The sequence below is a fragment of the Saimiri boliviensis genome, chromosome 12, assembly GCF_048565385.1.
Source record: "Saimiri boliviensis isolate mSaiBol1 chromosome 12, mSaiBol1.pri, whole genome shotgun sequence".
NCBI classification, from domain to species: Eukaryota; Metazoa; Chordata; class Mammalia; order Primates; family Cebidae; genus Saimiri; species Saimiri boliviensis.
The window spans coordinates 34,970,582-34,984,050 of record NC_133460.1 but is presented as its reverse complement, the minus strand read 5'-3'; the positions used below and the strand labels follow the sequence as shown (position 1 = coordinate 34,984,050).

General features: G+C 53.8%; 1 protein-coding gene across 1 annotated transcript in view; it reads right to left on the bottom strand.

Moving 5' to 3' along the window:
- The window catches only part of LOC101027862 (uncharacterized), a 173,512-nt gene that overhangs the window by 37,372 nt on the left and 122,671 nt on the right, over window positions 1-13,469 (bottom strand). The window contains exons 46-53 of the mRNA XM_074381574.1: window positions 13,279-13,360; window positions 9,148-9,285; window positions 7,165-7,327; window positions 4,396-4,517; window positions 3,643-3,783; window positions 1,881-1,994; window positions 1,648-1,776; window positions 489-650 (exon numbers count right to left, since the gene is read on the bottom strand). Of these exons, the coding sequence (XP_074237675.1) occupies window positions 489-650; window positions 1,648-1,776; window positions 1,881-1,994; window positions 3,643-3,783; window positions 4,396-4,517; window positions 7,165-7,327; window positions 9,148-9,285; window positions 13,279-13,360 (1,051 nt within the window). The remainder of the gene's footprint in view (window positions 1-488; window positions 651-1,647; window positions 1,777-1,880; window positions 1,995-3,642; window positions 3,784-4,395; window positions 4,518-7,164; window positions 7,328-9,147; window positions 9,286-13,278; window positions 13,361-13,469) is intronic.

Below are 13,469 nucleotides of genomic sequence, written 5' to 3'. Positions count from 1 at the left end.
TGGTGGGAGGGCAGAAATAGGGGGATGGATGGAAGATGGGAAGGGGGAAGGAGGAAGGAAGGATGGGGTGAATGAATGGATGGGTGGGTGGATAAAAGACCCAATCAACCAGCTACCAACCCCAGGAGGGGAAAGGAATTGAGGAAAAGAGGTCCCAACACCTCTCTTCTGAGGCAATCATGACTACAGCAACTCTAACTTCTGTGCCAGGCACCAAGGCTGAGCATTCCTGCCTCACATTTCTCTGAACTCTCACCATCACCCTACCTCCTGGAACCTGCTTCTGCTTCCATTCCTCAGGTGAAACACTGGAAGTTCAGAGGAGATGCACCCTGCCTGGTCACCCAGCAGGCAGAACGCAGAGAAACGATGCTGGTGTCTGGCTGCCTCGCTCACACCCCTGCCTTCTGCGGGCACCACCCTCTGTACTGCCCCATCACCACTGGTCCCTGGTCCTCTGGCTGCCCCTTTCCCCAGGGCAGACTCACCCCGGGCAGGTCACAGAGCCCCAGGTGGACGGAGTGCCGCAGCCAGTGTGCGTAGTCAGTCTCTACTTCTCCCCGGAAGCTCTGCGGGGCACAAGAGACCCCGAGGACGTGCTCCAGCATGGCCTCCACGATGATTTTGTCTGGCTGAAATGGCCAATGCCTCTAGAATGAGAGGGCCCATGTATCAGGGGCTCATCACGTCAGAATGCCCATGGCCAGCTGCAGGTGGAGACCCTCACTTAGCAAGAACATGTGCCAATAATCCACTGTCAGAGCCCTCATCAGCCACAACAACCCCCCACCTACACTCGGGCAGGATTTTCTTTTTTTTTTTTTTCTTTTTTTTTTTTTTTTTTGAGACTGTCTTGCTCTGTAGCCCAAGTTGGAGTGCAGTGGCATGATCTCGGCTCACTGCAACCACCACCACCCTGGTGCAAGTGATTCTCCCACCTCAGCATCCCCAATTGCTGGAGCTACAGGTGCACATCACCACACCCAGCTAATTGTTTTCTATTCTTAGTAGAGACACTGTTTCATCATGTTGGCCAGGCTGGTCTTGAACTCCTGACTTCAGGTGATTCTCCCGAAGTGTTGGGATTGCAGGCGTGAGCCACTGTGCCCTGCCCATGGCAGGATTTCTCCTGGGAGAACGTAGGGGGCCGGGCCTGAGAGCCCCAGGAACCCAGGTGGGAGGCCCAGAGGAGGAAGGGGGCTCCCAGGGCCAATTCTCCCCAGTACTCCATGGGTGCGTTCCTGCCCCAGGCTCTGCAGAACAGTGCTCGGCCTCACAAGGAACCCATCAGGCAGTGACGCTGGGGGAGACCTGGTCCCTGATGCCTCCTGGAATCTGAGCTCCTGCTCTCCCTCCGCCCCCTCCTGAGAAGCCCACTAGCACCCCACCTTCTTCCCCATCTGTTTCCATCATCTCATGCTGGAAACACATGCTTTTCTTGTCTTGAGAGCCCTCACCATATCCCAGGTAGGGAGTATTGTGCCCATTTCACAGGTGAGAAAACCAAGGTGCACAGCAGAGAAGCGAGTTGCCCAGGATCCCGCAAGCACTGGAACCCAAGACCACACAGTCCGAGAGCGGGGCACTCCTCCAGCAGGTGGAGCCGCCTGGGGGTTCCCAGCCCGGACGCTGCTCCCCAGGCCTCACCTCATGTGTCAAGTTCTGCCACATGTGCTGCTGGCCCCAGGACAGGTCGAGCTGTTCCGTGAACACGTCTGGGGTCTGTGTTATGGCCCCACAGGCCCGGAGGGGATCCAGGCCCAGGGTTTCCTGGAGCTGATAGGGAAGAGAATAGGGTACATGACCTAGGTGGGGGGCAGCCAAGAAGCCTGGAGCAAAGGGGAGCCCCACACTGGGCAGAGCGGCCAGATCCTGCATACCTGCCCCGGGGAGGCAGCCAGGCAGCCGTCCCAGGCGGTGCTGTGTGCTGAGAAGCTGTCCGCCCAGGTGAGCTGCAGGGTCACAGGCTGTCCTCTGTTCCAGGTGAGCTGCACCTGTGTTGAGATGGGAGGGCAGTGGTGGGGTAAGGGGGAGACTCGGGGGAGAAGAGAGGTTAACAGCACCCCCACACCCCATCTCTGTTGGGAAATGAGAGGCTAGGGAGGATGAAGCTGGCACCCCCGCCACAATATCCCTGTAGAGGAATTAGGATGGGGGGTGGAGAGATTGCCCTGCCCCTCATCTCTGGAAGAGCCCAGAGCTGTTCCCAGGCTGCAGACTGAAAGCATCTGGAGTGAAAAAAAAAAACCGCCTCATCCCCAACACCCAGACCCAGCATTTCCAAAAGCAGAAAGCAATCGCGCGCCTCAGTGCGGCCTCCAGGCCCAGCAGGGTCTGTCCCGGCCCATCTGACCTCATCGCCAGGTCACCCGCCCCCGCCAAACACTCTGCCTCTGTCTTATCCCCCTTCCAGCTCTCCCCAAAGCACCTGGCTCCTTCCAACCACGGGGGCCTCCACGTGCTTTTCCTGCCTTCTGCATGCTGCTTCCTCACCTTCTCGCAAGCCTGGTCCTTTCCGTCTCGGGGCTGCCTCCCCCACGAGGCCCTCACTGACCACCCGCCTACAGTAGTGCTCCCACCCACCTGCCCAGTTACTCTCAATCTTATATACTCTTTACTTCTTTTTTTTTTTTTTTTCTTTTTTCTTTCTGAGATGGAGTCTTGCTCTGTCGCCTAGGCTGGAGTGCAGTGGCATGATCTTGGCTCACTGCAACCTCTGCCTCCTGGGCTCAAGTGATTTTGCTGCCTCAGCCTTCTGTGTAGCTGTGACAGCAGGTGTGCACCACCATGCCTGGCTAATTTTTTGTATTTTTAGTACACAGGGTTTTGTCATGTTGGCCAGGCTGGTCTCAAACTCCTGACCTCAAGTGATCTGGCTGCCTCTACCTCCCACAGTGCTGGGATTACAGGCGTGAGCCACTGTGCCCAGCCCATCTTTACTGCTTTATGGTGCTTACCGCACCTTCTGATTTTTAAATTCGTTCCTTGGCTTGAATTCTGGAGAGCGTCTTTTGCCTGCACACAACTGGCCTATTGTCCTGCCTTTCACAGACGGAAAAACCGAAGGCTTAGAGCAGGCGTCCCCAAACTTTTTACACAGGGGGCCAGTTCACTGTCCCTCAGACCGTTGGAGGGCCGCCACATACTGTGCTCCTCTCACTGACCACCAATGAAAGAGGTGCCCCTTCCTGAAGTGTGGCGGGGGGCCAGATAAATGGCCTCAGGGGGCTGCATGCAGCCCGCAGGCCGTAGTTTGGGGACACCTGGCTTAGAGAGGCAACGGGAGACACCAGAGGCCACCCAGCCAGACGGGGTGCCCAGCTGCTCACTCAGTCCCCAAAGCTACCACTGAACAGGCAACTGTAAATGATGAATTGGAGATGCCTGGACTTCCTTCCCATGTTAAAATGTGAGCTGTCCACAAACACTGCCTGGTATACAGTAGGTGCTCAATGAGGTACTGGTAAAGGAACAACTGAAGGACCGAGGAGATCCCAGGCTTCAGGGAGCTGTGATTCTGGAGAAGTCCTTGTCACTAATGAAAATGGTCTCCTCCTACCTGACGGGCCCAGCCCCCCAGGCTCAGCCACGTGGCTCCCAGCTCCCGCCCCCGACAAGGGCGCCTGGGACATCCTCGCTCACCTGCCGGCTCTGCCTGCCACCTCTGCTCTCAGCAAGGCCACTGGCCTCGGCTTGCCGCCAGAAGACGTTGAACGGGTGAGCCAGGGCCAGGTGGGCAGCCAACTCACTCTTCCCCAGCCATAGGGAGGAGGAGACCAGCACCTGGGGAGGGGGACGGACTCAGCCAGGGCCTTACCCAGGCAGGCCACACCTTTCCCACCCATGCAAACCACCTTCTCCATCAGGGTCAAGGCTGCAAGGGCAGGTGGCATTGAGCACAAACCCAGCCCTGTGCAAGGCCCTGGGAGAGCTCAGCCCATTTCTCAAAGGAGGACATCGAGGCTTGGAGGGGAGCGGATGGAGCGAACACATGACAGAGATGAAACTAGAGGTCGCCCTCCTCTTCCACTGTCTTCCCCTAGCTCTGTGGCTCTGGGTAGGTCACCGCGCCTCGAAGACCTTCAGTTTCATCATCCGAACACGGGGCTATTAATAGCACCAAGGAGATGGGAGGCTGAGGTGTGAGTTGACACACAGCACCTAGCACGGGATAAGCATTCAGGGCCCGTCAGCCACCGTCACTGCTGTACCTGTCAAGGTGTTGTGGGGACCCAGGTCTCCTGCTGCCCTTCCAATGAGACTGTGGGACATGGTGCAGCCTTGGCAGCCCCCAGTAAGGCTCCTCAGGCACAGGAAGGGCCCCAAGGACCCCACTCAGCCTGCAGGGTAGAGTTGAGTTCTGCCCCAGGGTCACCTTCCAGCCCCAACACCTACCTGGTCCCTGCCATCCCAGCTGACAACCAGGCCGTCCCGGTGGCTGCCTCCCGAATGCTCTGAAGACAGGTGGAGGCTGCAGTGTCGAGGCAGGGGGAGGGGCAGCGGGTGGGTGAGCTCCACTGGGCGGGGCAGGACACACAAAGGGTGGGCCGTGTGAGCTGAGGTCAGCAGCTCCAACCCCAGAGGGGTTCAGGGGACTCTCAGCAGTGGCTGCTGCCAGCTCAAGCAGGTGGCCACTCGGGGCCACACACTCAGATAAGTTTCACAAAATTCGGAAGCTTTGCACTCACTCTGTCACCATTACCACTTGACACCCTACACTGTCCCTGTGGGAGTCCCCATGACAATGAGACTTCAAGGTTCCTCCAGGAGGTGACATCTGCCTCCCCAGCCCTTGGACGTGGGCTGGCCTCGTGATGTGCTAATAGAATTCGGTGACGTGACCGAGCAAGCGCCAGTTCTAAGCCCAGGCCTCACCACACTTCCCCCCTTGAACCCCTTCCCAGCCACATGAGACCAAACCCTGCTCACCTGTGGGCTGGTGCCACCTGGGGTTGGAGGGAGCCTGGTTTCAGCTCAGGATGTCCAAGTGCAGCTGACAGCCAGCCCCCGAGCAGGTCAGAGAGCCCAGCCAAGACCAGCAGAGCCGCCTGCCCACCCTACAGCTGACCTTGAACATGCAGAAGACCAGACAAGCTGCCCAGGTAACCCACAGCCTTGTGAGCAAGGACCATTGCTTGCTTGACGCCGCTGAGTTTCGGAGCAGTTTTTTACCATCTTGAATCAAGATGTAATGGGAGCAGCCCCAACCCCCAACAACCTGCATCGCTCTCGGGGGCCTCACATGCATGGGTGACCTGCGCCCCCTCAGAATCCGCATGTCCCCATGCCGCCCAGTCCTATGCTCTCCTTCCATCTCAGGGGATGACAGGTGGCACCCCATAGCTGAATCCTCGAAACAGTCTGCACACCCTGGGACTTCTTCCTTTGTCCCCCAAGTGAGTCAAGCTGCCCTGACTTCCTGCATCACTTGACCCCACCTCCTGAGGCCCCTGCACAGTCTGCTTTCTCAGACCCCTGCAGCAGGAGGCTGCCCGGGGGTGCTTTGTGCTGTGCTGAGCTCTGAGCTCTGTACAAAGGACACCCACATGTTCAGATGGGCTGCAGGGAGCTGTGCTCAGAGGCACTGGCACTGGCTGGTTCTCAGGGCATCACCCAGTCACTGGTTCCGGGGAGGCTGACCACAGGCAGGGCTGGAAGCCTCTTCCCTGCCACCCGCTGACCCACCACCTGCAACACTGCAACCACAGTGTGGGGCTGCAGGCTGTGAGGCTCACCAAGGGTGGCACGAATACACAAACACACACATGCATGCACGTGCATATATACACACACCCATGCACACAGGCATCCACACACGCATGCTCACATAAGGCATACACACAGGCGCACAAACATGCACACATACAGGCATGCACACGCAGACACATGCACACATACAGGCACACATGCATACAGGTGTGCACACATGCATGCACACACATACAGGCATGCACACTGCCTTGGCCTGTTGAGGACCTGCTCATTTCCTCTGCCTTCCAGGGCACACAACTGGCAAACGTGACACTGGGAGGATTCCATCAGGCCACCTGGCAAGCCATGCCCCGGGCTGGGGTCTGCACCCTTTCTCCACACCTGGCGGGTCGGGGGTCAGGCTCTTCTCTGTGCCTAGGGGGCTTCGCACACAGAAACTGACAGTCTGCGTGGCTGCATAAGCCACGAATGAGAGCCCCTTCCAGGGATGCCTGTTCCTGGAGGACCCCGGGGCTCACCGCTGCTGTCAGGGCTGCACTGGCATGCACCTCCCCTGGCACCAGAACTGCCCAGGGATGCCACCCCACCCACACCCTGGCCCCTTCTCCCTGCCCAGTCGCACTCAGGATAAGTCCTAGCTCCTCTCTGTGTGCTGAGACCCTGTGTGCCCTGGGTCCCCCAGCCCTCCTGCCTAACCTCCTCCCTTCTCCCCACTCCAGCCACCCTGGCCTCCCTGATGCTGCTCCACATGCAAATTTCATTTCCACCAGGGGCTTCCGCCTGAAGTGCCTCTGCTCAGATCTGCACCTCAGCCAGCTGCTGCTTACCCCTTAGATCTCAGCCCGGAAGTCACCTCCTCCAAGAGGCCTTCCCAGACCACCCCACCTAAAGGAGCCCCAAACTCCACACAGGCCTGCTTGCTCTCACAGTCTTTCCCACATGCAGAAATCATCATGTTAGATGTTATTTTGCTTATGTGTGTCTTGTTGCTCAACACCTGTCTCCCCGAGGGGCGACACCTGGGCCATCTTGCTTCCCGATGGGTCCCTAGTGCCTAGAATCACACCTGGGATCAGCAGGTGCTCAGTGATGGCCTTTTTTTTTTTTTTTTTTTTTCTAAATCAAGTCTCACTCTGTTGCCCAGGCTGAAGTGCCACGGCATGATCTCAGCTCACTGCAACCTCTGCCTCCCTGGTTCAGTCAATTCTCCTGCCTCAGCCTCCCAAGTAGCTGGGATTACAGGTGCCCACCGCCACACCCAGCTACTTTTTGTTTAGGAGAGATGGAATTTCACCGTGTTGACCAGGCTGGTCTCGAACTTCCGACCTCAGATGATCCACCCACCTTGGCCTCCCAAAGTGCTGGGATTACAGACATGAGCCACTGTGCCCGGCCAACGATGATTTCTTGAGTGACTGGGTCACTGCTGCCCACATCCCCTCACACACTCACCCTGCAGGCTGAGGTTCCTGAAGGGCCTGGGGAGAGACCCGGAGAGGCTCCCAGTGAGGGCCAACTCCTGGCCATCCCACAGCACCACGTGGCGCAGGACGCGGGTCCCATGAGCTCTCTCATATGTGGTCTTCAGGACCAGCTCCCTGGGAAGGGCGCTGAGCTGGAAGAGAATGATGGTGTCACAGGGGAACCTGGCCCACCCTTCTGCCTGGGATGGGAAAGGAGAGAAGCTTGCTGAGGAGGAGAAAGGGAGTATTTGTGGATCATTTATCGTTTTCTGCATGGTGACACACATCAGGGAATCAAAAAGCCAAATGCTTCCTAAGGATGAGCTGATAAAAGAGGGGAGTGGGTGAAGGGACTGTGGTCCGCTGGAGACAGCACAGAACAGCCACCTCTCAACTCTATGGCCAAGCTGTGTGGCTCTGGGCAAGTTTCCAACCTCTCTGAGCCTCACTTTCCTAGACAATGAAGGTAACAAAGTGTCAACCTCTGCAAGATAATATGAATGGTGCGCTCAGCCCAGGGTTACATGTGGAGAGGAGCTTGCAGGAGCCCCGCAGTCGGTACTGGGATTTCTCAATCATGCAGTGAGCAGGTTTTATGCTCCCAAGCCAGTGCTGAGCGCCTGTGTACAAAGATAGCCAAAACCTGGTCCTGGCCCTTACGGGGCACCCAGGCTGACAGGGAGATAGTCACAGGACAGAAAATGATGGGACAAGGATGGTCACAAGAGGAATTCAAGGGAGAAAGGAATGCAGAGAAGCAAGCTTGGGGAGGAGGCAGGGAAGAGCATTCCAGGCAGATGGAACAGCCTGTGCAAAGGCTCAGAGAGGCTGGCTGTCCCTGCTGGTAGGTACCATAGTCTGAGGGTCACTTGAAGGCACTGCAGGGAGACTGCTAGGGTGCAGTAGAAACTTTGCCTTTTTTTTTTTTTTTTTGAGACGGAGTTTTGCTTTCGTTACCCAGGCTGGGGTGCAATGGCACGATCTCGGCTCACCGCAACCTCCACCTCCCGGGTTCAGGCAATTGTCCTGCCTCAGCCTCCTGAGTAGCTGGGATTACAGGCACGCGCCACCATGCCCAGCCAATTTTTTGTATTTTTAGTAGAGACAGGTTTTCACCATGTTGACCAGGATGGTCTCGATCTCTTGACCTCGTGATCCACCCGCCTTGGCCTCCCAAAGTGCTGGGATTACAGGCTTGAGCCACCGCGCCCGGCTTTTTTTTTTTTTTTTTTTTTTTGAGATAGAGTCTTGCTGTCATGCCCAGTGGTGCAATCTCTACTCACTGCAACCTCCACCCCCCAGGTTCAAGCTAATCTCCTGCCTCAGCCTCCTGAATAGCTGGGACTACAAACATACCTGGCTAATTTTTGTATTTTTAACAGCGACGGTTTCACCATGTTGGTAAGGGTGGTCTCGATCTCTTGATCTTGTGATCCTCCTGCCTCAGCCTCCCAAAGTGCTGGTATTACAAGCATGAGCCACCACACCTGGCCTTCCCGTAGATTTTCAAATGGCTGCACTTATCCAAGGCAGGCTCAAGCGCCACCTCCTCAATGGAGCCTTCCCTGGCCACCTAATCTAAATACACTCCCCGTTCACTCAGTCACTTCAGTGCATTTTCTCCAGATCTTACTACTATCTATTTGTGTGATTTGGGGTAGTTAATCTCCCCCACTACAGTAGACACTTGATGAGAGGAAGGATTGATCAGTTCTGTTTTAGGTCACATCCCACCTTCTGAAATAGTGCCTGGCACCTAGTAGATGCTCAATAAATCATGCAAAAGGAGAAAGGGATTGATAAAGACACCAACTGATTATCTACTCCAGCAAATTTTGGCCATTTCACGGCCTCGCCTGCCCTTCCTCCCAGGAACCAGGACATTAGGACAATTTCTCTTTTCTGCAAGGGCTGTCCCAGGAGCGACCCCCACACCCCCGCATGCCCTGGGCCTGGGCCGTCCTCCACACACCTGCAGAAAGGAATGTTCCAGCTTCATGAAGTTGGCGAGACTGGCCTTAGCAGCTACCAGCTGGGTGCTGATGTGAAAATGACGCTCCTCCACGCCCAAGGCAAACGTGCTCTGAACCTCACCCTTGGAGTAGTGTAGCTGCGTCAGGGAAAAAAAAACACACACGAAAGATCTCTTCATCAGGGCTCTGATGGAAAGTTTAAGCAGATGCTGGCTTTCAGCCGTGAGCTCTGCCTCCCAAAGCCCCAGGCCCAGGAGACCCACAGCTTCCTGGGCTGGAGGAACTTTGGTGAAGTAAGGGTTTGGAGCCTCAATTTAGGCCATCAAATATGGCCATGGCAACCATCTTCTGAGGCCCTCCTGCTATAACACTGACTTGAAAATATCTACCAGCCTGGCACCAGCAGGCAAGAACTCTAGTTGCAGTACCGTTGCAGACAGCAGGGGGTAGTCTAGCAGAAAGGACAACGCTTGGGCTTGTGCCAGCGTCAAACACACAGAACTCCAAGTGCGGATCCACCCTGGAGAGGCGAGTCATCTCCAGCTAGTTCCTTAACCACCCGATCCTCAGCCTTCTAATCCAAAACACAGGGATAAGGACATCTATTTTATGATGGGTTGCGGCATATTTGTGTGATTTTGGGTAGTTAATCTTCCCCACTGCAGCACACACGATGAGAGGAAGGATTCATCAGTTCCGCTTTAGGTCACACCCCACCTTCTGAAATAGCGCCTGTGAAAATTGTATTAAATAATGTGCTAACTTCCAGGTGGGCTCAACAGCAGAATCGCTGGGGGAAACTTACTAAAAATATAGATTCTGGGCTTCCACTTAAAACCTACAAAAAACAGAGTCTCTGAGAAGAGGTTCAAGAGCTGGTACCTTTTTTTTTTTTTTTTTTTTTAAGATGGAGCCTCTCTCTGTCACCCAGGCTGGAGTGCAGTGCTGCGATCTCGGCTCAATGCAACCTCTGCCTCCTGGGTTCAAGTGATTCTCCTGCCTTAGCTTCTTGAGTTGCTAAAATTACAGACGTGTGTCACCATGCCCAGCTATTTTTTGTATTTTTAGTAGAGACGGGTTTTGCCATGTTGGCCAGGCTGGTCTCGAACTCCTGACCTCAGGTGCTCTGCCCACCTCAGCCTCCCAAAGTACTGGAATTACAGGCTCCAGCCACATCTGGCCAAGAGCTGGTACTTTTAATGAGCTCACCAGAGATGCGTGATTACATTTGTGATATATATCCCTGTCAAAAATCTTCAATCTGAATCTTGTCTTCAGCAAACAATCTGACAAATCCACATTAGGAGAATGTTTTCCGAAATAACTTCCTGGACACTTAAAAACTGTCAATGCAGGATTTATTTATTATTATTATTATTTTTTTTTTTTTTGACAATGACAGGGTCTGCTCTGTCATCCAGGCTGGAGTGTACTGTGGTGTGAACACAGCTCACTACAGCCTCAACCTCCTGAGCTCAAGCAATTCTCCTATATCTCAGCCTCCCGGGTAGCTGACACTACAGGTACACTCTGCCATGCCTGGCTAATTTTTTCATTTTTTTGTAGAGACAGGGTTTCCCTAGGTTGCCCAGGCTAGTCTTGAACTCCTGAAGTCAAACATTCTCTCATCTCGGCCTCCCAGAGTGCTGGGATTACAAGTGTGAGCCACTGCATCCGGTTGGAATTCTTTTTAAGGTGGTTATAGATAGTAAAATGTTTAGGGGAAATTATATTGATATCTGCAACTTACTTTGAAACATGTCCAAAAATAAGACGGATGGAGGAGAGCTATGTGATTACGCAAAATAAAATGTGCACAGGAAAATCTAGGTATGTGGGTGTTCACTGTGAAATTTCTTCCATTTCTTAGTGTCTGAAAAATTCCATAATAAAATGTTGGTGGGTGGGGGGTGCTGGGCGCAGTGGCTCACACCTGTAATCCCAGCACTTTGGGAGCCCAAGGTGGACGGTTCCCTTGAGGTCAAGAGTTTGAGACCAAGCCTGACCACCATGGTGAAACCCCATTTCTACTAAAAATGCAAAAATTAGCCAGGTGTGGTGGCGCATGCCTGTAATCCCAGCTACTCCAGGCTGAGACAGGAGAATTGCTTGAACCCAGTGGGCAGAGGTTGCAGTGAGTCGAGATTGCATCACTGCACTCCCACCTGAGTAACAGAGAAAAACTCCGTCTCAAAAAGTTAAAAAATAAAAAGACAAAATAAAACACTGGGTAAGGAAAGGTAGGGTGTGGAAGGAGAATGTTCTAGATCAGGAGCTGGCTTTTGGGTCAAATGTGGCCCACAACCTGATTTTGTAAATACAGTTTGATTGAAATGCAGCCATGCCTATTCACTTACATATCGTCTAGAGCTGCTTTTGTGTTACAATGACAATTCTGAGTAGCTGTAACAGCGATCATAAGGCCTGCAACCCCCGCATTTCACTTTACAGCCAAAGTTTACAGACCTCTGTTCTAGATTAAGAAAATTCAAAAGACATGGCAAGTACACACGCTGTGCGATCTTGGCCTACATCCCAGATTTAAAACAAAACAAAACAGTTTTTTGAAAGAACGTTACTGGGAAAGCTGGGAAATTTTATACAGGCTGTACATTAAATGAAGGTATTACTTCAATGTTCAGTTTCCTGAATGCTGTAATTATTGTGTCAAATCAGAAAATACCCTTGTTACAGGAAAGAGTTGAAGTATTTCAGAGTAAAAAGGTGACGTCTTCAGAAACACCTCTATATTCATTCTTAATGATACAGAAAAAATGTGTGTATGATACAAATTTATGTAACATAGATGAGAAATATGGAAAGATATTAACAATTGATCAATGTCCGCTGTCCCACAGTAACTTTTATATAGGTTCAAATGACTCAAAATAAAACTTGGAGAAAAACTAAGCAGCTCCCTGAACGGAGCCAGGTGTGGTGGTACCACCTGGAGTCCCAGTTACTCCGGAGTCTGAGGCGGGAGGATCACTCACACCCTGGAGCTTGAGGCTGCAGTGAACTATGATCACGTCACTACACTCCAGCCTGGGTGACAGCGGAAGACTCCGTCTCAAAAAGAAATTTTAAAAATAAAAAGTAAGGCCGGGCATGGTGACTCACACCTGTAATCCCACCACTTTGGGAGGCCGAGGTGGTGGATCATTTCAGGTCAGGAGTTTGCAACCAGCTGGGTAAGATGGTGAAACCCCATCTCTACAAAAAAAAAAAAAAAAAAAAAAAAAAAAAAAAAATTGCCAGGTGTAGTGGTGCGTGCCTGTAATCCCAGCTACTCAGGAGGCTGGGGTGGGAGAATCGTTTGAACCTGGGAGGTGGAGATTGTAGTAAGCCGAGATCATGCCACTACACTCCAGCCTGGGTGACAAAGCAAGACTCTGTCTAAAAAAACAAATAATAAAGAAGTTCCCTGAATGACTGTGCAGTTGTAGCAAAGTATAGGGAACTCCAAAATCGTGTGTAATGTGGCAGAGGACCCCAGCACATAGCACGTGCTCTGTAAAGAAAGTCGGCCTGGGCCAGGGCTCGGAGGGTGCCTAGCAAAAGACAGTGGCTGGCCGGAAAATGACGTGACCAGTCGGCAGATGTGACCATTCATGCATGCACTCACCCATTCATGCCCCGTTTTTTACTGAGCACCTACTATGCGCTGGGCCCTGTGCCAGGCATGCCCCCCAGAAGCTCCAGATTTGGACACGGACAATGACAGCTCAGAGGGACAGAGGAACCTGGCCTAAGTCTAATGGGCCCTTCTGTCCACTCCCAGGACCCTGCAGTTTCGTGCAGAGCAGAAACGGGGGTGAGGCTGGCTCAGCTCAAACAGCTGCATCATCAGCTCCAGCCTCTACAAGTGTGCCAGGCTGGGTGAGGCAACGCCTCCCCCATCTCCGAAAGGGCTCGTGGGCCTGGCTGTGGGCCGGCCCAGGAATGTAAACCTGGTCTGTTTGGGAAAGCTGGAGCCAGAGGTTTCCGAGGGTGGCCCACGGGACCTGCCGCAGGCTGGTGGACAGATATGCGCTTGTATTAACATGCCCTACAGCGGCCTGGCCCCTCCCACCTCGGGCCGAGCATCTGGAACCAGTTAGGAGCCAGGCGGCTGGGGCACACACAGTTACCTTAGCTGAGACTGAGGCTGAGCTGGGGCAGCGGCCCTGGAGGGAGGGGAGGCGATGCCGGCCTGAGAGCAGCAGCTCTTTGCTAGAAGGAAGGAAAGAGAGGGCTTGAAGCTGGCAAGACGCCGCCTTGTCCAGTGCCCCCAGGGCCAGGTTGGGACCAAGTCAACTTCCCCAAGAGAGGGTCAGAGAGC